The 24,761-nt window shown below is 44.3% G+C and overlaps 1 protein-coding gene across 1 annotated transcript; it reads right to left on the bottom strand.

Annotated features, from left to right (window-relative positions):
* Positions 1-554: 554 nt before the first annotated feature.
* On the bottom strand, positions 555-23,564 carry LOC126459933 (uncharacterized). The gene is made up of 4 exons (XM_050095891.1): positions 23,466-23,564; positions 19,006-19,158; positions 14,242-14,400; positions 555-790 (listed from the first exon to the last, which is right to left on the bottom strand). Exons 1-4 carry the CDS (start codon positions 23,562-23,564, stop codon positions 632-634), a joined length of 570 nt encoding a protein of 189 aa, XP_049951848.1. The 3' UTR covers positions 555-631.
* Positions 23,565-24,761: the final 1,197 nt, after the last annotated feature.

Raw genomic sequence — 24,761 nt, 5'->3', positions numbered from 1 at the left:
TACAAACCATCCGGCAAATATGCAAGCCGTCGTCGCATCTTACGTTTAGTGCTGTTAACACCTTCTACAGTAATCATCCCAAGTAACTGCTCATGTGCACTGTGTAGCTGTCTAATGAGTCTCAGTGACTCAGTAACTCAGTGGTAAAACGCCAAACACGGATCCAAAGATCAAGGGATGCTCCCTGCCTATCCTAGGGTTTTCCTCTGTCCTTTATCATTACTTTCACCTCTGGCAACGTTCGTTAATGTCAGAAACCACGAGTTGCATAGCTGTCCAGAATCCAATAGGCTGATAAGTCAGTTGAAATATCGGGGGAAGGTATCCGCAATAGAAGAATGTCCACTAAAATACTGTGGTGTTCAAACTAAGCTTCGGGCTGATGGCAGATCTACATATTCACATGAACCACAGTTACAGTCAAGAATCTGTTCAGCATAGTACCACGTAGATATTATCTGGGAGAGTGAACTCTAGGGAGTCATAGGCAGGGGGGCGAAGATACAAGGAAAAACAGAATCGGGTCAAGTAAATAAATTTGTATACTTTGTTCACTTATTTGTTTAGTGATGGACACAAAACGTATTTATTTCAGAGAGAGAGCACAACATTGGCCGCCCGCCACTGTGCGTCACAGGAGGTCCTCCTCGACCTGGACGACCCAGCGCCAGCAGCCCACGACCTGCCCTCCGTACTGCCAGACGGTGTCCAGCCGGTACTTGCCGTACGGCAGCGCCGGGAACTTATCCAGTTGAAACGTCAGCGGCGCTCCCCGGATCTCGTACGTGCCCTGCCAAACACACACCATTACGTGTCAGCTCTCTGTTATCTCTGCTCGCTATAGTGGTAGATTTTTCCTAGCTCCTGTATTCTCTTTATTAAAAGAAAAGTAAGTTCAGCACCAACATTACACTGTGTACCTCTCCGTGTTCCCTTTTTGAGGCGTTATCCTTCCCGGACTTAAACGTCGCTCTTTGGAATCCAGTCGCGTACGATTATAAGGGTACCAACACACGCTCTCCTAGTCGTCCCCTAACTTGCAGCAGTACTAACAAAGCAAGCTTATAAGCGAGTGGCCGCCGGTTTACCTAATCTTTCCCTCGTCTGCTATACAAGCATAGATATAGCCAAAGCTGCTCTAGTGCACTTATCAAGTGTTTAAAAAGAAGCCAAGGTTTGGGGTTTCACGGTCTTGTCGAGTACCATACCAGAGCGCTAGCCGTACGAGCATGCAAGTTAGCGCAACCGACTTGGGAAGCAGACCCGTACTCCGATTTTGTCACATGGTGACGGAATTTTCCTGATGTGTTTATTTATACATGATTTACATCTTTTTCTTCAATTAATGGCGTTAATTACCGAAAATTTTTATGAATGAAAATGAAATCCATTTACGGTGTCCGGCATATAAGCAATAAGTTCAGCGAATTAATATCTGTGTAAATTCAAAACAACGGCTGTTTCCCTTTCTCTACGTACGTTTCCCCTTGCCTTTTCTCTGTTTCACCTTGGACTAGTTTTTACTACTGTAACATTTGTTCATATCCAAATCCCTACGGACAATAAACATGAGTGCAAAATAACAACAAAACACGTTATTAATGAAAAGAATATATGTGTGGGAGAAACAATTTGTCTGACTGCGAGAAACAAAACAAAACCGCACATTTTCGTAGCACAGCACAGTATAGCATTTTCTTTCTCACAGTTGGATTTAGCAAGGAACCTCTATATATAGGGTGGTCCATTCATCGTCGCGCTATGGTTGGGTTGCTAAATAGCTGGCTCTACATTAGGGCAAATGGATACAATATGAATGTTTCAGTTGGACCGCTTCTTTCGGTTTGTGGTAGATGGTGTTGTAATAGTCACAAACAAATGGGTCACGATGTTAGCTGGCTCTACATTAGGGCAAATGGATATTTACATTGTAAAGAAATATGAATGTAAGAAATATGAATGTTTCAGTTGGACCGCTTCTTTCGGTTTGTGGTAGATGGCGCTGTAATAGTCACAAACAAATGGGTCACGATGTTAGACGAACAGATGGTAGCAGGTAGGCTTTTTTAGCTGGCTCCACATTAAGGCAAATGGATCACAAACAAATGGGTCACAATGTTAGACGAACAGATGGTAGCAGGTAGGCTTTTTTAGCTGGCTCCACATTAAGGCAAATGGATATTTACATTGTATAGAAATATGAATGTTTCAGTTGGACCGCTTTTTTCGGTTCGTGGTAGATGGTGCTGTAATAGTCACAAACAAATGGGTCACAATGTTAGACGAACAGATGGTAGCAGGTAGGCTTTTCAAATTAAAATATAGAACGTAGGTACGTTTGAACATTTCATTTCCGTTGTTCCAATGGGATACATGTACCTTTGCGAACTTAATCACTTCTGAGAACGCATGCTGTTACAGTGTGATTACCTATAAACACCACATTAATGCAATAAATGCTCAAAATTATGTCCGTTAACCTCAATGCGTATGACAATACGTGTAACGACATTTCTCTCAATAGCGAGTAGTTCGCCTTCCGTAATGTTCGCACATGCATTGACAATGCGCTGACATATGTTGTCAGGTGTTCTCGGTGGATCACGATAGCAAATATCCTTCAAATTTCCCCACAGAAAGAAATCCGGGGACGTCAGATCCGGCGAACGTGCGGGCCATGTATGGTGCCTCGACGACCAACCCACCTGTCATGAAATATGCTTTTCAATACCGCTTCAATCACACGCGATGCCGGGCATCCATCATGCCAAGTACATCGTCATGCAGTGAAACATCTTGTAGTAACATCGGTAGAACGTTACGTAGTAAATCAGCATACATTGCATCATTTCGTCTGCCATCGATAAAATGGGGCCAATTATCCTTCCTCCCATAATGCCGCAACATACATAAACCCGCCAAGGTCGCTGATGTTCCACTTGTTGCAGCCATCGTGGATTTTCCGCTGCCCAATAGCGCATATTATGCCGGTTTACGTTACAGCTGTTGGTGAATGACGCTTAGTCGCTAAATAGAACGCGTGCAAAAAATCTGTAATCGTCCCGTAATTTCTCTTGTGCCCAGTGGCAGAACTGTACACGACGTTCAAAGTCGTCGCCATGAAATTCCTGTTGCATTGAAATATGGTACGGGTGCAATCGATGTTGATGTAATATTCTCAACACCGACGTTTTTGAGATTCCCGATTCTCGCGCAATTTGTCTGCTACTGATGTGCGGATCAGCCGCCGCAGCAGCTAAACCCCCTACTTGGGGATCATCATTTGTTGCAGGTCGTGGTTGACGTTTCACATGTGGCTCAACACTTCCTGTTTCCTTAAATAACCTAACTATCCGGCGAACGGTCCGGACACTTGGATGATGTCGTCCAGGATACCGAGGAGCATACATAGCGCACGCCCGTTGGGCATTTTGATCACGATAGCCATACATCAACACGATATCGACCTTTTTCGGAATTGGTTAACGGTCCATTTTCACACGGGTAATGTATCACGTAGGTAAAAAGACGAGGGCTAGTAGAAATCCTTGGGTAACAGAAGAGATACTGAATTTAATTGATGAAAGGAGAAAATACAAAAATGCAGTAACTGAAGCAGGCAAAAAGGAATACAAACGTCTCAAAAATGAGACCGACAGGAAGTGCAAAATGGCTAAGCAGGGATGGCTAGAGGACAAATGTAGGGATGTAGAGGCTTATATCATGAGGAGTAAGATAGATACTGCTTACAGGAAAATTAAAGAGACCTTTGGAGAAAAGAGAGTCACTTGCATGAATATCAAGAGCTTAGATGGAAACCCAGTTCTAAGCAAAGAAGAAAAACCAGAAAGGTGGAAGGAGTATATAGAGATACAGGGGCGATGTCCTTGAGGACAATATTATGGAAATGGAAGAGGATGTAGATGAAGATGAAATGGGAGATGATACTACGTGAGGAGTTTGACAGAGCACTGAAAGACCTAAGTCGAAACAAGGCCCCGGGAGTAGACAACATTCCATAAAGAACTACTGACAGCTTTGAGATAGCCAGTCCTGACAAAACTCTACCATCTGGTGAGCAAGATGTATGAGACAGGCGAAATAAAATCAGACTTCAAGAAGAATATAATAATTCCAATCCCAAAGAAAGCAGGTATTGACGGATGTGAAAATTACCAAACCATCAGTTTAATAAGTCACAGCTGCAAAATACTAACGCGAATTCCTTACAGACGAATGGAAAAACTGGTGGAAGCCGATCTCGGGGAAGATCAGTTTGGATTCCGTAGAAATGTTGGAACACGTGAGGCAATACTGACCTTACGACTTATCTTAGAAGAAAGATTAAGGAAAGGCAAACCTACGTTTCTAGCATTTGTAGACTTAGAGGAAGCTTTTGACAGTGTTGACTGGAATACTCTCTTTCAAATTCTGAATGTGGCAGGGGTAAAATACAGGGAGCGAAAGGCTATTTACAATTTGTACAGAAACCAGAGGCAGGTATAAGAGTCGAGGGACATGAAAGGGAAGTAGCGGTTGGGAAGGGAGTGAGACAGGGTCGTAGCCTCTCCCCGATGCTATTCAATCTGTATATTGAGCAAGCAGTAAAGCAAACAAAAGAAAAGTTCGGTATTAAAATCCATGGACAAGAAATAAAAAATTTGAGGTTCGCCGATGACATTGTAATTCTGTCAGAGACAGCAAAGGACTTGGAACAGCCGTTGAACGGAATGGACAGTGTCTTGAAAGGAGGATATAAGATGAACATCAACAAAAGCAAAACGAGGATAATGGAATGTAGTCGAATTAAGTCGGGTGATGCTGAGGGAATTAGATTAGGAAATGAGACACTTAAAGTAGTAAAGGAGTTTTGCTATTTGGGGAGCAAAATAACTGATGATGGTCGAAGTAGAGAGGATATAAAATGTAGAATGGCAATGGCAAGGAAGGCGTTTCTGAAGAAGAGAGATTTGTTAACATCGAGTATAGATTTAAGTGTCAGGAAGTCTTTTCTGAAAGTATTTGTATGAAGTGAAACATGGACGATAAATAGTTTAGACAAGAAGAGAATAGAAGCTTTCGAAATGTGGTGCTACAGAAGAATGTTGAAGATTAGATGGGTAGATCACATAACTAATGAGGAGGTATTGGATAGAATTGGGGAGAAGAGGAGTTTGTGGCACAACTTGACTAGAAGAAGGGATCGGTTGGTAGGACATGTTCTGAGGCATGAAGGGATAACCAATTTAGTACTGGACGGCAGCGTGGAGGGTAAAAATCATAGATGGAGACCAAGAGATGAATACAGTAAGCAGATTCAGAAGGATGTAGGCTGCAGTAAGTACTGGGAGATGAAGAAGCTTGCACAGGATAGAGTAGCATGGAGAGCTGCATCAAACCAGTCTCAGGACTGAAGACCACAACAACAACAACAACAATGTATCACGAAACAAATACCGTCCGCACTGGCGGAATGTTACGTGATAGCACGTACTTATACGTTTGTGACTATTACAGCGCCATCTATCACAAAGCGAAAAAAGTGATCCAACTAAAACATTGATATTTCTTTACTTACTACACGAATATGTAATATAAAATGGGGGTTTCTATTTTGAAAAAAACGCAGTTGATATCCGTTTGACCCATGGCAGCGCCATCTAGCGGGCCAACCATAGCGCCATCTGGTTTCCCCCTTGAAGCTAGACAAGTTTCGTTCTTAGTAGTTTTTTTCGTTTGACACTTATTTAGTGATATATTTGGCCCTGTCACTATCAATGGACCACCCTTTATATACGCCCGTCTGATTGTCCATTAGAATATCATGTAAAAATTCGAAGGAAATTGGTCAGGAACTTTTCGAGACGTTTGGTAACAATGTTTACCCTCTATATATTACGTATATACACATTATAGAAGATGGGTAGCCTGTGTCTGTCCGATTGTTCACTAGAGTATCGTCTAAAAATTTTGAGTAAGGACTTGTACTTATGTATGTGTTGTGTACATCAAAAAATATATATGTCCGCCTGATTGTTCATTCAAAGCATCGTGTAAAAATTTGAAGTAGATTGGTCAAGTACTCTTCCGAATGTTTGATAGCAACTTTTCCCCTTTACATACTACATATATATTTATATATTAAACATGTAACATATGTACATCCGAATGATCATTAGAACATACTGTAAAAATTTGAAGTAGATCGGCCAAATACTTTTCGATATTTTTAGTAACAACATTTAACAACTTGCCTACATACCATAGTATACAGGGTGTTACAAAAAGGTACGGCAAAACTTTCAGAAAACATTCCCCACACACAAATAAAGAAAAGATGTTATGTGGACATGTGTCAGGAAACGCTTAATTTCCACGTTAGAGCTCATTTTAGTTTCTTCCACTTACGTTCAATGGAGCACGTTATCATGATTTCATACGGGATACTCTACCTGTGCTGCTAGAACATGTGCCTTTACAAGTACGACACAACATGTGGTTCATGCACGATGGAGCTCCTGCACATTTCAGTCGAAGTGTTCGTACGCTTCTCCACAACAGATTCGGTGACCGATGGATTGGTAGAGGCGGACCAATTCCACGGCCTCCACGCTCTCCTGACCTCAACCCTCTTGACTTTCATTTATGGGGGCGTTTGAAAGCTCTTGTCTACGCAACCCCGGTACCAAATGTAGACTCTTCGTGCTCGTATTGTGTACGGCTGTGATACAATACGCCATTCTCCAGGACTGCATCAGCGCATCAGGGATTCCATGCGACGGAGGGTGGATGCATGTATCCTCGCTAATGGAGGACATTTTGAACATTTCCTGTAACAAAGTGTTTGAAGTCACGCTGGTACGTTCTGTTGCTTTGTGTTTCCAATCCATGATTAATGTGATTTGAAGAGAAGTAATAAAATGAGCTCTAACATGGAAAGTAAGCGTTTCCGGACATTTCCGGACACATGTCCATATAACATATTTTCTTTCTTTGTGTGTGAGGAATGTTTCCTGAAAGTTTGGCCGTACCTTTTTGTAACACCCTGCAGATTACATATATAATTGTAAAGGATATACATCAAAATTATGTAGCCTGTATCTATCCGAATGTTGATTAGTGTATCATGTAAAAATTTGAAGAAAGTCAGTGAAGATCTTTGTGGCCGCTGCTAACAATGTTTCCTCTTTACACATTATGTACGAATTTATATTCTATACACATTAGAAAATAAGGATTCTGTGTCTGTCCGAACATTCATTACAGAATCGTGTGAAGTAAATGGTCAGCAACTCCACGATATTTTTGGAAACAGCGGCTCGTCCTGTTACAGAAGTACAGATTTCAAATACATATTTGTGTGGTCGATACAAGTCCTCAGCTCGTGGTCTTGCGGTAGCGTTCTCGCTTCCCGCGCACGGAGTCTAGGGTTCGATTCCCAGCGGGGTCAGGGAGTTTCCCCGCCTCGAAATGACTGGGTGTTGCTGTGTGGTCTTCATCATTATGCATCGCCATCATGGTCGGAGGAAGGCAATGGCAAACCACCTCCGCTACGACTTGGCTTATTCAGCGGTGCGTGTCCCCCGCATAGTTCTCTACGCTCCTCGGAGTACGGGACCTAATCATCTCATCATTTGTATGGTAGACATATTTAACAAATACGTATCCCATGTGCGTCGGAAGGTTTGTTGGAGAATCATGCACTCATCTGAAGTAATTCGGTCAGGTACTTTACGAGATTTCTGGTAATAACATTAAGCGATAACTTGTCTTTATATAGTAGTGTAGATTACAATGACGAATGACTGATCATTGAATCACATTTTTGTGAAGGCGTAACTCATTTAATTGCTGTACACGTATATTCTGTTGAACAAAGCATTGCGTCCGTCCAGTTATATGCACATCAAAGAAAGTTTTGCATCACGTCTGTTCCGAGAGTTCCGGAACCTGTACAAAAAATTGGTATAGAGATCAACATAAACATCATTTGCGCACTTTTTATTGCTCATGAAAAGCCCTGCACACACTGCATGTAATAAGGGTAGTAACGATTGTCATGCAAAACGTTCCACACGGTCGTCTGGCTTATCCTGTACTGGCGGGCCAACTGCCTAGTATTGACACGGCGGTCGCCTCCCACAGTGTTAATCACGTTTTCCTCCAAGTCTAGTGTCCGAATATTTGAGGTACGTCCTTCATGATTTCATGCTTCCTGAAACGAGTCTGTCTCAGACAAACGACGAAACACTGTTGCAAACATTGAATGCCGTGGTTGTTGTCGTCGGAGTAAGGTCTCCTGATACAACCTCGCTACCCGCCACCCTTTGCCATTTGCCTTTCCGTAAGTAGACGCCATATAGGCAAGCTCTCGATTCGAATACGGAACCATTGTGTACAACGCAGTATCATATCCACTACGAGTCAGCAAGAGCAGTAAATGGGGCACAACATTACTAATTTCTATGGCAGGAGAGGAACACACTTGCAGATAGACGACGCGTTAAATGGAAGGGGCAGCTCACTAAATTACGAAATCAGATCTTCACCGTGGATGTAGAGCATATATTATTACCACCAAGTTTCAAATCGCGCTATGTCCGCAGCTCGTGGTCGTGCGGTAGCGTTCTCGCTTCCCATGCACGGGTTCCCGGGTTCGATTCCCGGCGGGGTCAGGGATTTTCTCTGCCTCGTGATGACTGGGTGTTGTGTGATGTCCTTAGGTTAGTTAGGTTTAAGTAATTCTAAGTTCTAGGGGACTAATGACCATAGATGTTAAGTCCCATAGTGTTCAGAGCCAAATCGCGCTATGATTACCATTCAAAGATAGGAAAATTAGAGCTCGTACTGAGGCGTTCAGACAGTCGTTTTTCTCTCGTGCGATCCGCGAGTGGAACAGACGGGGCGAAAAATGACTTTGGCGCGAATTGTGCCCTCCGCCATATACCGCTTGGTGGCTATCGGAGTACATATGTAGATGTAGGTCAATCAGTCTCGGGGATTAAGAGACTTTGAAAGCAGAATGGTAGTTGGAGCTAGACGCATGGGACATTCCATTTCGGAAATCGTTAGGGAATTCATTATTACAAGAATCAAGTGTCAGAGTGTGCCGAGAATACCAAGTTTCAGGCTTTACTTCTCACCAAGGACTACACAGTGGCCAGCGACCTTCTCTTAACGCGAGGGAGCAGCGGCGTTTGCGTAGAGTGCTCACGAACAAGCAAATCCACGTGATATAACCGCAGAAATGAATGTGGGACGTGCGACGAACGTTTCCGTTTGGACAATGCAGTGAAATTCGGCGTCAGCGGGCTATGTCAGCAGACGACCGACGCGAGTGCCTTTGATAACTACAGGACATCGACTGCAGTGCCTGGCCCGGGCTCGTGACCATAGTGGTTGGATCCTACTCGACTGGAATTCCGTGGCGTGGTCGTATGAGCCTTGATTTTAGTTGGTCAGAGCTGATGGTACGGTTCGAGTGTGGCGCTGACCCCACCAAACCATGGACTCAAGTTGTCAACAAGGCACAGAGCAGGCCGGTGGGGCCTCCATAATGGTGTAGGGTGCGTTTAGATGGAATTGACTGGGTCCCCTGGTCTAACTGTGTTGTGACTCAGAATTCGCAATTTTTGACAAACACAACTTTTTTTGATGAAAGTTCACAAGTTTGATGATGGAACAACAAACGAAAGGTAACATTAAGGATGCCAGTAAAAGTCTCCTGATTGAAGCTAACAAAAGTTCACTTCTAATTTTCCACAAAGGTTCGTGGTAACACACACACATCCTATTAACAATCCAAGGGAAATCAGAGCTCGTACGGAAAGATATAGGTGTTCATTCTTTCCACACACTATACGAGATTGGAATAATAGAGAATTGTGAAGGTGGTTCGATGAACCTTCTGCCAGCCACTTAAATGTGACTTGCAGAGTACCCATGTAGATGTAGATGTAGAGAATTCAGAGACGAAGGCGTAATCTTAAACGGCCGCAGTACACCAGGTCGGCATCCGGCGTGAACTGAACTTCGGGGCTGGTTCTAGCCCCTAAATAGCTGTCTCCAGACAATCGGGTTTTGGCGTAGTGGTACTTCCTGCAGGCCATGGCTCTGGTTCCCCCCTGCAGGAAGTAGTACTCGGAATGTCTGTTTCCATTATCTTGTATGTAAATAGCCGGTTTTTACCATGGTGCTTTTGGTTCGCCTTGAGCATAGACAACGTCCTCCTCTGTGATGTAATATGGGTTGCCGACCCTCACGGGATACCTTGGCTCCAGTGTAACAAACTGAACATATCGTTGACTCGAAATGGTTATATTCGGCTGCTTGTTGGCCGTTCGTAGCCATTCGTGGACTTTTTTGTTCCCAAACAACGATGGAATGGTCACTGGGCCACAGTTTTTCGCGACTGCTTCCACGAACGTTCCGGCAAATCCGTGTGAATGATTTGGCCACCAAGAACGCCTGACATGAATCCCATGGAACATTTACGGGACGTAGGTCAATCCGTGCAAAAATCCTGCACCGGGAACACTTCCGCATTACGGTAGGCTATAGAGGCAAAACGGCTGAATGTTTCTGCATCATCTTCCAACGACTTGTCGAATCCATACCACGCCGAGCTGATGCACTAAGCCAGACAAAAGGAGGCCCGACACGATATGAGGAGGTGTCACATGATTTTTGTCGCCATGGGTACAGCCGAGCATAGACTCGCTCTCCCCCAGTTTGTGACCTCCGATGAAGCCGTCAACTTTATCTACCAGCTCTATACACGTCCCAGATGGCACTTTACTTTTGTAAATGTTGAACTTTTACTTTAAGAGAAGAGTTCGTAATTGGCTGTATCAAGTGGTGCTTTACTGTTGAAAGACATTCGTAAATTTTCGGCACATTCCTGTAACAATGGATTGTGTAAAGTCAATTCTACTGATAAAGTCAATTTCTTCTAATAAAGTAAATTATTGTTTCATATGTTATAGTTCCAATCAGCTATCTCCGAGAGCAGTCTAAGAACTGACAGCTATGATTGGACGATTGTAGCTTTATCGAGTCATAACACTTTGCACTTGCGTATTTCTGATTGAAGATGGCATACACGAGCAGCTACGACCTCTTGAATAGTGCAGGCCGGAATGGCCGAGGGTTCAAATGGCTCTGAGCACTATGGGACTCAACTGCTGAGGTCATTAGTCCCCTAGAACTTAGAACTAGTTAAACCTAACTAACCTAAGGACATCACAAACATCCATGCCCGAGGCAGGATTCGAACCTGCGACCGTAGCGGTCTTGCGGTTCCAGACTGCAGCGCCTTTAACCGCACGGCCACTTCGGCCGGCGAATGGCCGAGGGGTTCTAGGCGCTTCAGTCTGGAACCGCGCGATCGCTACGGCCGCAGGTTCGCATTCTGCGTCGGGCATGGACGTGTGTGATGTCCTTAGGTTAGTTAGGTTTAAGTAGTTCTAAGTTCTAGTGGACTGATGACCTCAGATGTTAAGTCCCATAGTGCTCAGAGCCATTTTTTCTTGAATAGTCTATGGACTAAAAACAATCAATAAATGTCCAGCACTTGATGCCAAATCGACGCTTTTGCCTATTCATGGTGTCGTAATTTTAATGGTCAACAGTCATGTTGATGTTAATCCAGATGTACAAAGTTTTTATAAAGCTACAAGGTGTATAACTTTGCTTCCACCGTTTTTTCCCCAACATTTGAGGTTTTAATGAAACAAATTGGTTACATATGTATCATTCAAAGTATTTTCTATCGCCGGCCACTACTTTCCCCCATCTTTCGGGCAGTGTACGAATCCCGCGTCGAAAAAATTGTTCATCTTTTGAAGCGATCCACGAATCGATCCATTTTGTGACTTCTTCATGAGATCGGAAGTGTTGGTCAGCCAGGCCATGTGCCATTGATCTAAACAGGTGATAGTCAGAGGGAGCAATCTCTGGAGAATACGGCGGGTGTGGTAGAACTTCCTATTTTAGCGTTTCCAAGTATGTTTTGTCGTCTTTTGCAACGTGGGGTCGAGTGTTGTCGTGCTGCGAAGTCACTTTACCGTGCCTCTCGCTGTATTGCGGCCGTTTGTGTTCCAATGCTCTCCCCAAACGCATTGACTGCGTTCGATATCGAGCACCTGTGTTGTTTCACTTGGTTTCAACACCTCATAGTACACGACGCCGAGCTGGTCCCACCAAATGCAGAGCATGATCTTGGAGCCGTGAATATTCGGTTTGGCCGTCGACGTGGAAGCATGGCCGGGATATCCCCATGATTTTTTGCGTTTAGGGTTATCGTAATGAACCCATTTTTCGTCCCGGTCACAATGCGATGCAGAAATCCCTTCCGTTTTCGCCTCTGAAGCAACTGTTCACAAGCACACAAACGCCGTTCAACGTCTCTTAGTTTCAGCTCACATGGGACCCAAGTTCCTTCTTTCTGAATCATGCCCATAGCCTTGAGATGTTTTTAAGTGTCACTCCCACTAATCGTGCCAATTCTTCTGAGTCTTCACTCAGCAATGTGTCCAATTCTACATCTTCGAAAACCTTCTCTCTTCCACCACTATGCCGGTCTACGACATTAAAATCACCGTTCCTGAAGCATTGAAACCCTTACGTCATGTTCTTTCACTAATAGCGTCCTTACCATACGTACTTCAGAGCATTCGATGAGACTCAGCCACTGTTTTCTTCATATTGAAACAAAACAGTAACAACTCCCGCAAATGAAGAGAATTAGGCTCGTGAACTGACATTTTCAATCAAGAACAACTTTATGATGCAGACACAAATCGACTAATGTTTGAATGAGGTTATGTTGAGCGAGATCAAAGCTAACTGCCTGACGTCTGCGATCTCTTTCTTCCAACCGCTACCTAAAGAGCCTGTATACAGAGAGAGTGGCCATAGGTGAAGTTGCCCGTGGTTGGTTGATTAGCTTTGGCGCCATTTTTCTGCCAAACGTCTCTCGCGCTTCCTATGTTCGTCGTGCTTTTGAGTTGAATTGAAGTTCAGAGGACTTTCAGAAACGATTAAAAGGTATTTGAATTATTGAGAGACTTATTATGCGTTGTGCATGCATGTTCGGTTTAGTTGTATATCGTTTTTAGTACGTAATTAGCGTTTGCGTGCATACTGGTAGCATCACAAGCTTTTCTGAAGCCAATATCTGACAGTCCTTGCTGGAAACGGAAAGTTCCTGTAATTGTTGTCGCATGCTCATTCGCCTTTATAGCGTCAAACTTTATTTCGTTCCGAATCAGAACACTAGGCATTATTTTGGTTTCAGTATTATTGCCTGACTGTTGACGCAGGCAAGTTGTAGGCACGTTTTCCGCAGTTGTCGTGGTTGCTGAAACATTATTCGTAGTAAATAATTGTAGGTACTCTTGAGGACAGTTTTTAATAGGCCTACTTACTGTGGGGTAGAAGGGATACGATAGTTTTCTTGTTATATTTGGTCGTTATTACAGTAGACTACATTTAAAATTAGCTTATTTTTGTAATCTTTTCGTTTGTTATCTACGATAGGTATTCAAAGAATATCGCGAGTAGTTGTTTACTTGTGACATGCAAAAAGTTTGAAGACGTGACAAGAAGTACTAATACGTCTCACACTTTTTGCATGTCACAAGTAAACAACTGCTTACGACTTTCATTCGTCTGACGTAATACAGGTACGTTAAATCTTTAGCGTTATGCACTTCCGATACAAAACAAATGCTATACACTATATATTATTTATTTACGTTACTTGCATTACAATATGTCTAGTAAACGAACTTTAAAGGAGATAAATACAAGTAACGAATAATTTTTACAGTCACTGTATCAAATTTTCCTGTGCTGTACGTAGTAGGCCACTAAGGCATTTAACGAATGATTTCGCCGTATTGTCTTGTGCTTTTGATTCGGTGAGTGTGTACTCCACTACTCCACTACTGGCCATTCAACAGTCCCGCCCACAGTTTGGCAGAAAAATGACCGCCGTATCGTCCGGTTGGCCACTGTCTCCCTATACAGCCTCTCTACCGCCACTTACCGTTGTCACCACCTATCGGCATACGGCGGAAGCAAAGTTGTACATCGTGTATAATAACACTACAGGCACGGCAATCCAAACAGCACTACCCTATGGATCCCACTGCAAGGATGTTCAGTTTGAGCGTCGCGTTTTCACAAATTTTATTGTGGATCCGTAAACAGTGGCGTGGCGCGTTGCGAGCTGCTGACCTTGGGGATGGGACACTTGCCGCCGGACATGTGGCCGAAGAAGGTTTCGAAGACGATCCTGGCCTTGTCCCGGAGGGCCGTGCAGTAGTCCTCGGCGTCCATGTCGTAGGCGTGCTCGCCCCAGCCCCCGGAGCCCCACTTGGCGATCGCCAGCTGCGCCTGCAACACACCGTGTAGGCTGCCTGTAGGACTCGTCGTCGGGTTGTCTGGCACACAGGAGCTGAGAATACACCGGATATGGCGACCGTGAAGGGAATCAGAGGGGGCGGCAGAGCTGTAGCCTATCCCTCATCTTAGTCACCGTACACTGAGCAAGCAGGAAAGGAAACCAAGCTGCGATGGAATTTTCCTGGCATGTTTATTTCCGTATTTTTCGTACCTTTTCTTCGGTCAATACCTACATTACCTACAAGTTTTGAATTTGTATGTATGTAAGTGAGCAACACGTATATTTTCCATTTCATGACTACTGTCCATGCAAATATTAATATCTGTGTAAAATCATAGCAAAGGACAGTTGGAGGAAGGTGGAAGGAGAAGTGATTAGAGGGAGAGAGAGTAACAGTGTTAATGTTTTTGCTCTGAACGACTCAAGTACTAACCCTTAGTGAAAAATATGTATAGAAGTGAGGTACGAATGTGTGATACCAAAAGATTAAGTTAGTGATTTCTGCCCGCGATTTATGAGAATAGAGGAACTGACATGTCGTGAGCGTGGGGTTGATCTGTTATTCTGTTATTCTGCACAATGGATTAATCTGAGATGTACCCTTTACCCTGTGGTTCCTGCGAGATGCAATTTCCACCCCCACACTACTACAGAAGTCACACAGACGGTCCTAACGTTCTAAAGAGAAATGCCTGAAAAACTTTCAGCAATAAATATTTTCTGGATTCGTCCGCTGTAAGGAAATGACACAAAAATTCACAAAATTTCTTACGTAACTAGTGGGATACTTGGGTACTGGAGTAGTGCTAGTTAGCGTAAGAAAAACATGAAACTAACGAAAATTATTATTTATTTTGCAAAAATTCTGAGAAATCACAATGACACTTTTAGTTATGAATTGAACAAGTTATATGCTGGTTCTTTTTGGAATGTGAAGTTACCTGTCAAGGATAGGATTCGCTAATGAAATTTCTATACAAAGTTTAAGATTGTTATTGACTTGGCAGAATGGCTGAGAGGCGCGCCTACTAATGGCTGAGAGGCGCGCCTACTCAACTTGAATAATTATCCTTTAGAATGTTGCTAGGTATGGGCGAGGCTGTCGCATGTGAAATGCAGTGAAGTGTACTGTTGTGGAGGAAATATGGGGCTCGCAATAGCTGTAGTGCGCAATGCCGTTAGCTGTGATGACTGGTATCTGCGCCGCTCGCTGTTGACGAATAAGATAACTCTCGTTCTATCTGGATTGACCTTCACCAATCAAACTCTACCTACGCCTTGATAAAGTCAAAGATTCCTATTCGCCCCTAGTCTAACTATTGGCGTGGTACATCAGGCAGATAACCAGTCCACCACGATGCCACTCAAAAATTCGTTCGCAGGCGTTTAACTATAACTCTGTCCATTCACACCGCACAATAAGTGTGTCGACCAACACAGTGAACAACACTTAATCGCAAGGACTCAATATAGAGTCGCGCTTCGATTCGTTCTCGACAGAGCTGCTCTCCCAGTGAAGTTCTGAGGAGAGACTTGTTCCTCGCTCCAAGAGCGACAATGGAATGGCGGCTCTCCACGCCAGACATGAAGGGGTATATCTTTTGGTCTCTTCCATTACTCCTTCAGCTCAAGGCGTCAGAAATATCGTCTGCCAATCAGCATTGCTCTTCTAAAACGGGAAAATGACGTTTCGTTTAAGGCGACCAATACGGAAATCTGTAGTATCGGCGTTTGGCGTTTGCTGTCTCCCTGTGAAAAGCTCTGATACTGCATGCTATGTGTAAAGAATGCGTAGGTTGGACGCTCCCACACAATGCAGCCGAATTTGCTTTTAAGCCGAACACGGGGTCGTTCCCCCTTTCACTCGGGCACACGTGTTCTGCTCCACAGGTGGCCGGGGTTGACTCGTCCTCTGAAGGGAACGGCCTCCCGTTGTGTGGTCTGCCTCTCTCGAACTAAAAGCTCCTGTGACTGTCGTGTCTGGAATGTGTGTGTGTGCGCCAGCCTCGAGTATTTTAACCCCAGTGTGCACTTGTTATTTGCATATCGTTTACATGAATTCAAACAACATTGACTTTATCTTATCGAGTTGGGGTTTGAATGAAACGTCTTGATGTGCGGAATATGTAAGCAATGAAGGTCAGGAGACCACGACGTCTTACAATGTGTGCTATAGATCATGGATGAATGTGCCTCTTAACAGTTACACATCGGGTATTGCGATCAAATATGAATAAAAATCGGAGACTGTAACTAAATAGATAATTTAATCCTGCCTGGATACTCCTTCAAATACTGCACCCGACTTTATTTTTACTTTTCAGCAAGCCGTTTCTTCTAATTAATTTGTCACACAAGCGTGTCAATAATTACTTTACTGGACGTCCGCACAAAATCAAGAAACGCGCTACGCCATCGTAGCAAAATCAATGAAAACAGCGATGCAGCATCACTCGACGGTACGAGTAAAACTGCAAGAACATATTGAATGATCACTTTTTCGAAACTCCATAATTGCCTCCCCCTGCGACGTATAAGTTGGAAATTTACCTCAAAATTGCCTACAACAATCCTAAGTAATGGTGCAAGAACAACTTCACGCCCTCGGTATTAGCGACGTTTCAAACAGCAGGAGGTCAACACATGCGATCGACACGCCATAGCTCAGACGTTCATGATGTCACAATGACGCCACATTTCACCACAATTCAGTCCAAAGCCGTCATGAAAGTGTAATACGATGGAAAGGTCGTCACACCCCCTCTTACCAAAACTTCACCCCTTTTTTTGACGCCTGTACAACGGAGGTCAAAACCGTGGCGCCCAGGACTGAAATAATGTGAATTTTCTTTATCGGTTGCCGAGGACAACATTTCAGGAAAACCTCCCCTCGGAATCGACGCGAAAGGTGAAGGGCGTCAGTGGAACTACCCCTTCACTTGCGCCGTTAACGTCTACACATTTCGCGATCGGAAACGGCAGTTTGCAGTGTGATATGCAGCAGTACGAGTTCTTCACAAATTTTGTCACTGCTGCCATCCCCCGGTGGATTTATTCCTTTTCTAGGGACTTCGTGAGGCTGCTACCCCATTGAATGGGATTTCACACATTTGGAGTGTACCGTGACAGCAATTCTTGCTGTGGCGTACGGGCTGTACGACTAGGGACCGTTCCAAACGATTCGACGAAATTTTAAAATGATCCGGAGCAGAAAACCGCTTATACGATTTATCATTCTTCCTTTCTCGCGTCATCCTGTAGCAGATGCAGCAACACAGTGGCAAAGGTTCCCTTTAAGACCACCCAGTTTGGCAACATCATCCGCCCATCTTTGATGAGCATATTGAAAATGTACCTGCACCGAGATATCTCGTGATGGAATCCCAGCCGCCTGCAGTTAGGCTACTCTGCTGCTCTGCTATCAGGAACCGCCACGCTTTTGGATCAATACAGAGAATGGTTTTAGGTGCCTTTGAGCCAAAACTTGTACGTCCTAATGACAGCAATTACAGGGTTTCGAAAAAGTGATACCTGGGGCAAAGTATACATAAAGAAACAAAATGTAAGGGCGAAATAATTTGTATATTATTCTGTCAGGAAGCTTCATATCAGCGCACACTACACTGCAAAGTCAAAATCTCGTTCTAGAATTTGTGTGTTGATTTACATGGCTTGTTTTTGTCGTTGAAACCGTCTGCGACATGAAAACGAAATCGACATTTGCACTGCACCCCGTCTTATTTCTCACAGTAGGTTTTAACAGAAAACACCCCGTCTTATTTCTCACAGTAGGTTTTAACACAAAAGCTGTACGTTACTGATTGAAATCTGTTTGTTAGAGGTTATGGTAATAATTTGAAGTAAACCGGTCAAGAACTTTTGAAACTTTTTGCTAAGAACTTTACGCTTTGTGTTTCAATGTAGACTATGATTCAATATTTTTAATCAGCAGATAGTAAGCAAAGTATTTAGATAAAAGTAAACAAAAGAATATTGGTTCAAATGGCTCTGAGCACTATGGGACTTAACTTCTGAGGTCATCAGTTCCCTAGAACTTAGAACTACTTAAGCCTAACTAACCTAAGGACAGCACTCACATCCATGCCCGAGGCGGGATTCGAACCTGCGACCGTAGCGGTCGCGCGGTTCCAGACTGTAGCGCCTAGAACCGCTCGGTCATCCCGGCCGGCCCAAAAAAATATTGTTCCAACCGATAGTCGAACCAGTGACTTTACAAGCCTTTACACAACGCATTCAGCTGGCAACAAATATTCTTGCCTAACAGTGTTCGTGAAACTAATCTTCAAAACCGATTTTTTGCCAATTGCAGGTCAGGAATGCGTCGTACTGCTTTAGAAAACTGATGTTCGGACACTGGCCTTCAATTCCTATAAGTATGGAGGAAATCGGAGAAGACAAGACAGCCTGTGAGGTCACCTTGTCCGAGATAAGGGTCAAGAACAAATTACAGCCATTTCATGATCCCATCTCACATTTACAAGTGCTTAACTCTGGAAGTTTGAGGACGATGTCTTCTCGTGCACTGAACTGTCCACAACCCTCCCGTTGCACGTACGAGGGAGCGCCCCACTCACCGGCATCTGGTCGTCGACGTCGTGGGGCCAGGTCCAGTTGGTGGAGTACGTTTTGCCGCCCTCGCCGGCGTCCAGCTCGGTGGAGAAGACCACCTCCCCCGTGCCCTCGTCCTCGCAGCGCTCAAAGTGGTCCAGACGCACCTGGTACGAGCCCTGCAACAGCAAAAAAGCCACTTCTGCTGCTGCTGCCAGCACGCACACAACGATAGCGTAAATCTCGACGTATACTCCACCTATTTTTGTTAGGCTTGCCTCATGAGACTTTCGGGAAGCGCTTCTGTCACTGCCACCTGGTAGCATTCAGAATCATACAGAAGGCTCGGGCTCTTGCGGAATTGGCCGAGACGCTGAACCAGCCTAATTGCGATCACGCACGACTAATGCATCAAACTGGTCCACTTCTAGAAATGGGTGTTATATTTAGCAATAGCAGTTTAACACAAAAGTGTTTCCGTGAAAATAAGGAAGTAATGCACTGCGCAGAAAATGGTGAGAGAATAGGCGAGTGCCCATTGCTCACCTCCACAGTTTTATCTGCAAAAAAAAGGTACCCTGATCCCTCCATTACTTGGATCTGAGCTTCGTCAGAGCATGGACGCACATCTCATTGAGCTTCGTACTTTCCTACTGTCAGGTAAAGTGTTTCTTGAGGACTGGTGACAACGCAGGGTGTGACGTGCGCCTTCGTTACAGCGTAAGCGTTCCTTCATTATCACTTTTAGATATTCCAGAGACCATTCATAACAAACAGAGTCATAAATGAATTTATTTTTACCGTTGTCTAATGTTTCTTTATTACTATAGTCTGTGAAGATACTATGTAGGCTTTGGTGTGCATCATGAACAAGATTACGTTGGATATATTCTAACTTTCCGAGTTTAAAGTTTTCCTTCACTTAAGCGCACGAATGAAATGTGAGACAAAATTGGTAATATCGGTGCGAAATACCCTATCCCACCTAATGTACCTTACGACGTGTATGTGTTCATGCAGAAGCTACTTGTTTGAGAAACTTGACGTCAGATAGCAGTGAAGCAATCAATAAGTAACAGTATATGAAAGGAAAGTCCGAAGAGCCTGGGATAAGAGTGGATGCTCAGAAACAAATCCAGAGTAGTTTGTATTCCAAACCACCCAGCTTCAGTGAAGTGTAGTAGGTTATCACAGAGCTCAAGGATAATGAAGCACCAGGTGAAGACGGCATTGTGGCAGGAATGTGCAAGGTAGGAGGGCAAGCTGCTGAAAATGGAACAGACGGCCTTATGGAAGAAACATGAGAAACTGAAAGATACCGTAAGACTGGAAATGTGCGCTCATACACAAACTCCACAGCAAAGGCAACTGAACGGACCTGAACAACAAGAGGGATCACCTTACCTTCAATTGCTGGTAAGGTACTCTCCATAGTTCTGCAGAGAATAGCTGAACAATCCGATCACATGGCTGGAGAATATTAAGCTGGCTTCCGAAAAGGAAAATCCTGCGAGGAGCTTATGTTCAACCTTACGGGCATTCTGAGAGCTAGAGAAATAAGAAGCCAGAACACATTAGTAATGGAGTTGACAGAAAAACAAGGGAAATCGCAAAACAAACTCTGACAGTCACCACCTCGGAATTTAAGTTGTTATATATCTAAAGCTCTAGAGACCACGAATGAAATCGCTGGAAAAATGGGTCTCAAACTCTCATATGAAAAGACAGGATATACGGAACACAGAAAAGAGGGGGAGAAATACTGGAAAATTAATAGGATAAATAAATTCAAACACATAGAAGAATTGGTCCAACAAGGTGGACTGGATAAAGATACAGTCAAAGGACCTCTCCACAAACTGACTCAGAACAGGTATAACAAACGGACAATATCATGCAAAGCCAAAATCAGGCATTACAATTCAGTTATAAAACCAGAAGGACTTTATGCTTTGAAGAGTCTTATTTTAAATAAGGAACCGTTAGAAGAACTTGAAAAGAAGGAAAGGAACATTCTCGGAAAATTCTGCGAGCGCAGAAGTCTACTAATGGGACTTGGAAACAACCCGGAAAGAACGCGTGAAATTTTATGGACAAGTAGTGATAATGAACGTAAGTCGACTGAGAAAAGTGATATTCAGTTACACCAAATCATTAAGTCCATCTCTTCGTGGATAGAAGAGGTCAAAAGAGATGTACAAGAATTCAGAAGCAAAGTCAACAGCTTAAACTCATTTGAAGAGATACCATAAAAAGAAGGTCCAGGCATTAGATTTCCGAGGAGAAGAGAAACAAAAGAAGTGAAAGAATGAAGAGGTTCGATGTCGTGGAACATGTAATCTTATGCCGAGTGGAGTAGACAGACGTAGCTTATTACTCCGAATGAACAAAAAAATGATCTGCTGTTATTGTCTCTGTTATAAGATTCGGCCTTTATAGTGAAAGCATATCGTTTTAGGACAGGAGATATCACATTTCCAATAAGCATCTAGGTGCGAATAAGCGTTCGAATTGGTAATTTCCATAGCCTTCTCTCCTTCCGCGACTATATCCAGGATCCCCAACTAAGCAAATAACGTGTGCCTCTCACATCGGGCAACAGGCTGAATCTCACTTAATAAATATTTTCACTCAATCCTATGGCAAAACGCAAACCTGAGACACAAAAGCAACAGTCAGCGTATCTCCAGGGGGGCACCACTGCTCGAGGCAAGTGCTCGCATGTGTTTCTGCTTTCTGCGTCGCACACTGCTATTTAGGCACCAGCACGGTTGTTTCTCTACAGGCAGTGCAGAGCGAGACTGCAGACACTGTAAACACAAAAGTACTGCCTTCAGATGAGGGGAAACTTCTCCAAATCATATGAGTCTTAGCTAATTGCATCCTCCTCAACGTTTGCCGGGTAGAGGGGCAGAAGCTATGTAGACACTGCCCCCCACATGTTTAGTGACAGGGGAGTTATCGAACATATTTCTGCAATTGAAGACACGCACGGGAAAACGGGCCAACGATCAACTGTAAAAGCTTAGGGACAAACGTTGCCATTTGCTGCCGGGTACGGGAACTATGAAAATTGATGCTGGTCTCACCCCCAAGTGATAGTTAGTGGTGAGACCTATGTGAATTTTGGTATTTCCCGTACCCAGTAACAGATGGCAGCACTTATATCTAACTTTTTACACTTGAGGTTTAGTACGTTTTTCCGCGCATATCTTCAGTTCTTCGTGTTACAAATCTTACTTGTTTGGTATAATTGCGCACGCTGATCAGTAATGGGTGTATGCCACTGAACTGTCCGCAGATGATGTTGGATTAAGTAGTGTTGACTAGGGCATCCTGGGAGTCTTCACTACCGTCCACATCCGTGATCCAGTTTTGACTAAAGTTGCAGCTACATTACAGTGCTATGAAGCAGACACCTTGAGGGCCACGGCTATGGTCGTGGTGCATAGCGCAGCAAAATACTGGCCGCCTGTTTACAATTCCGCTCACGAAAACTGACAGCGGCCGGGAGGGCGGTGTGCTGTCCTCATGCCCCTCCAAATCCAAATCCATTGACTCCTATCGGCTGAGCAAGGCACGGCGACCTGTCGGTACCGTTGGCCCTTCCTAGGCCTGTTGGAAGGGAGTCTAGTTTTGTTTTGGTTGCTATAACAGAGCCAATTTACAGGAAATGGATGTTCAGTTGATGAAGACAATGACAAGATTCCTGGGACCATATACGCCTACACAGCGCGCACGGCTTCCTATCTTGGAGTACATGAATTCTCCTGAAGTTATAAATGCCTTACTGGGCAGCGAAGGAGTGCGAGAATATAAGTAACAGTAGGACCTGTCTTCCGCTAACCATCTAAAATATATGTACTCGCTTTGACAAACATGAGTCGTACAAGATAATTTTGACTCGAGACAGTCTGGAAGAAGATCTGGGACACATCTAAAGCTATACGGTCTGACTGATCAAACATCAAAATCATTAGAAAATGGTGGTTGGTGTTGAATCGCTTGAGGAAAGGAGACGACATCAGTGTGCGGCCTACACGACTGCCCTCAGTGGACGGGTGCAAACCATGGAAAACGCACTCAAGGCTACATGCGTTGCCTGGACGGATCACCTACCTATCAGACCTGCTCATGTACCCACGAGTAGCGCTGTTTTGGCTAGAGAAATGTACCGCACTATTGAAAAAAATGGTTCAAATGGCTCTGAGCACTAAGGGACTTAACATCGGAGGTCATCAGTCCCCTAGAACTTAGAACTAATTAAACCTAACTAACCTAAGGACATCACACACAACCATGCCCGAGGCAGGATTCGAACTTGCGACCTTAGCGGTCGCTCGGCTCCAGACTGTAGCGCCTAGAACCGCACGGCCACTCCGGCCGGCGCGCTATTAAAGAATTACACGATTTTCCTTTTATTTTCCAAATGTAGCTACGGACCGCGTAGACGCAACCCTTTGCCTGTGCACTGCTGCCAACTTACCGCCATCTGGAGGTTGCTGGGCGCGCCGGCCACCCACGCAGCAGCCAGGACGAGGCAGAAGAAGCAGCAGCGGCTGATGTCGAGCAGCGGCAGCAACATCGCGGTCATGGTGCGGCCACAGAGCGCGCGAGGGCCGCTCTTATAGGCGCCCAGGAGCCGATGCCCACATCATATCGCTGTCGACATCTGCGTCCTGATGTGTTGGCACATTAGCAGCTTTTAGAATCAAAACTGACGGTTATCTCCGCTGTCATCGCCGGTTTGTAACACTTCATTATACTGGACGGTCAAACATCAGTTCCGGTCCAGCTCTCACGTGCAGCGTTAAGCGAGTCAAGCTCACGCTGTCAACTCACCGCGTAGTTCCAAACGTCGGCCGACGCTGGCGTGACAGATCCTTACAAGCGAAGGTGGGCGTAGATTATTTTCAGTATTATGCAGAGCACTGTTATCAAAACTCAGTCATATGCTGAGATAATACCGTCTGCGACACTGGAAGAACTCAGTATTGCTGAAGTGTATATGGGAGGGGGGGGGGGGGGGTTATAGGAGATGATTTGAATTTCTCTTATCTTGCGTGTAAGGTGCAAGGAGATTACCTGTTTCGTGTGGGATGCTATGGAGAGCACTCCTGTGTTTGTGTTGTTACAGGTGACTGTCGAATAAAACGACGTTGTTTTTTTCCTTCTGTTCTTTATTCAGTCGCTTGCACACCGCCTTCCCTGAACCCCATCATGAAAGACAAAGGCTACATCTCGTAAGTACTCTGATCAGCCAGAACATTATGATCAACTACCTGCTATCGATTTAAAGCGGTCCTGGCAAAACCAGCTCTCAGGTGCAGCGTTAAAAGAGTCAAGCTCACGCTGTCAACCCACCGTGTAGTTGCAAATGTCGGCCGACGCTGGCGTGACAGATCCTTACAAGCGAACGTGGTCCTGGATTATTTTCAGTATCATTCAGAGCACTGTCATCAAAATTCGAAACTCAGTAATATTGTGATATAATACCGTCTGAGACACTGGAAGAACTCAGTATTGTTGTAGTGTACTTTGGGGGGGGGGGGGGGTATAGGAGATGATTTGAATTTCTCTTACTCGTGCCTGTAAGGTGCAAAGAGATTACCTCTTTGGTGTGGGTGGCTACAGAGAGCGTTGCTGTGTTTGTATTGTTACGGATAACTCTCGAATGAAACGACGACTTTTTTCCTTCTTCTTCTTTATTCAGTCGCTTGCACACCGCGTTCCCTGAACCCCATCATGAAAGACAGAGGCTACATCTCGTAAGTACACTGAT

This window comes from Schistocerca serialis, chromosome 1 (genome assembly GCF_023864345.2).
Source record: "Schistocerca serialis cubense isolate TAMUIC-IGC-003099 chromosome 1, iqSchSeri2.2, whole genome shotgun sequence".
Lineage (NCBI taxonomy): Eukaryota > Metazoa > Arthropoda > Insecta > Orthoptera > Acrididae > Schistocerca > Schistocerca serialis.
Note: the sequence above shows the minus strand (reverse complement) of the source record. Positions and strands in the feature narration are given on the sequence as shown.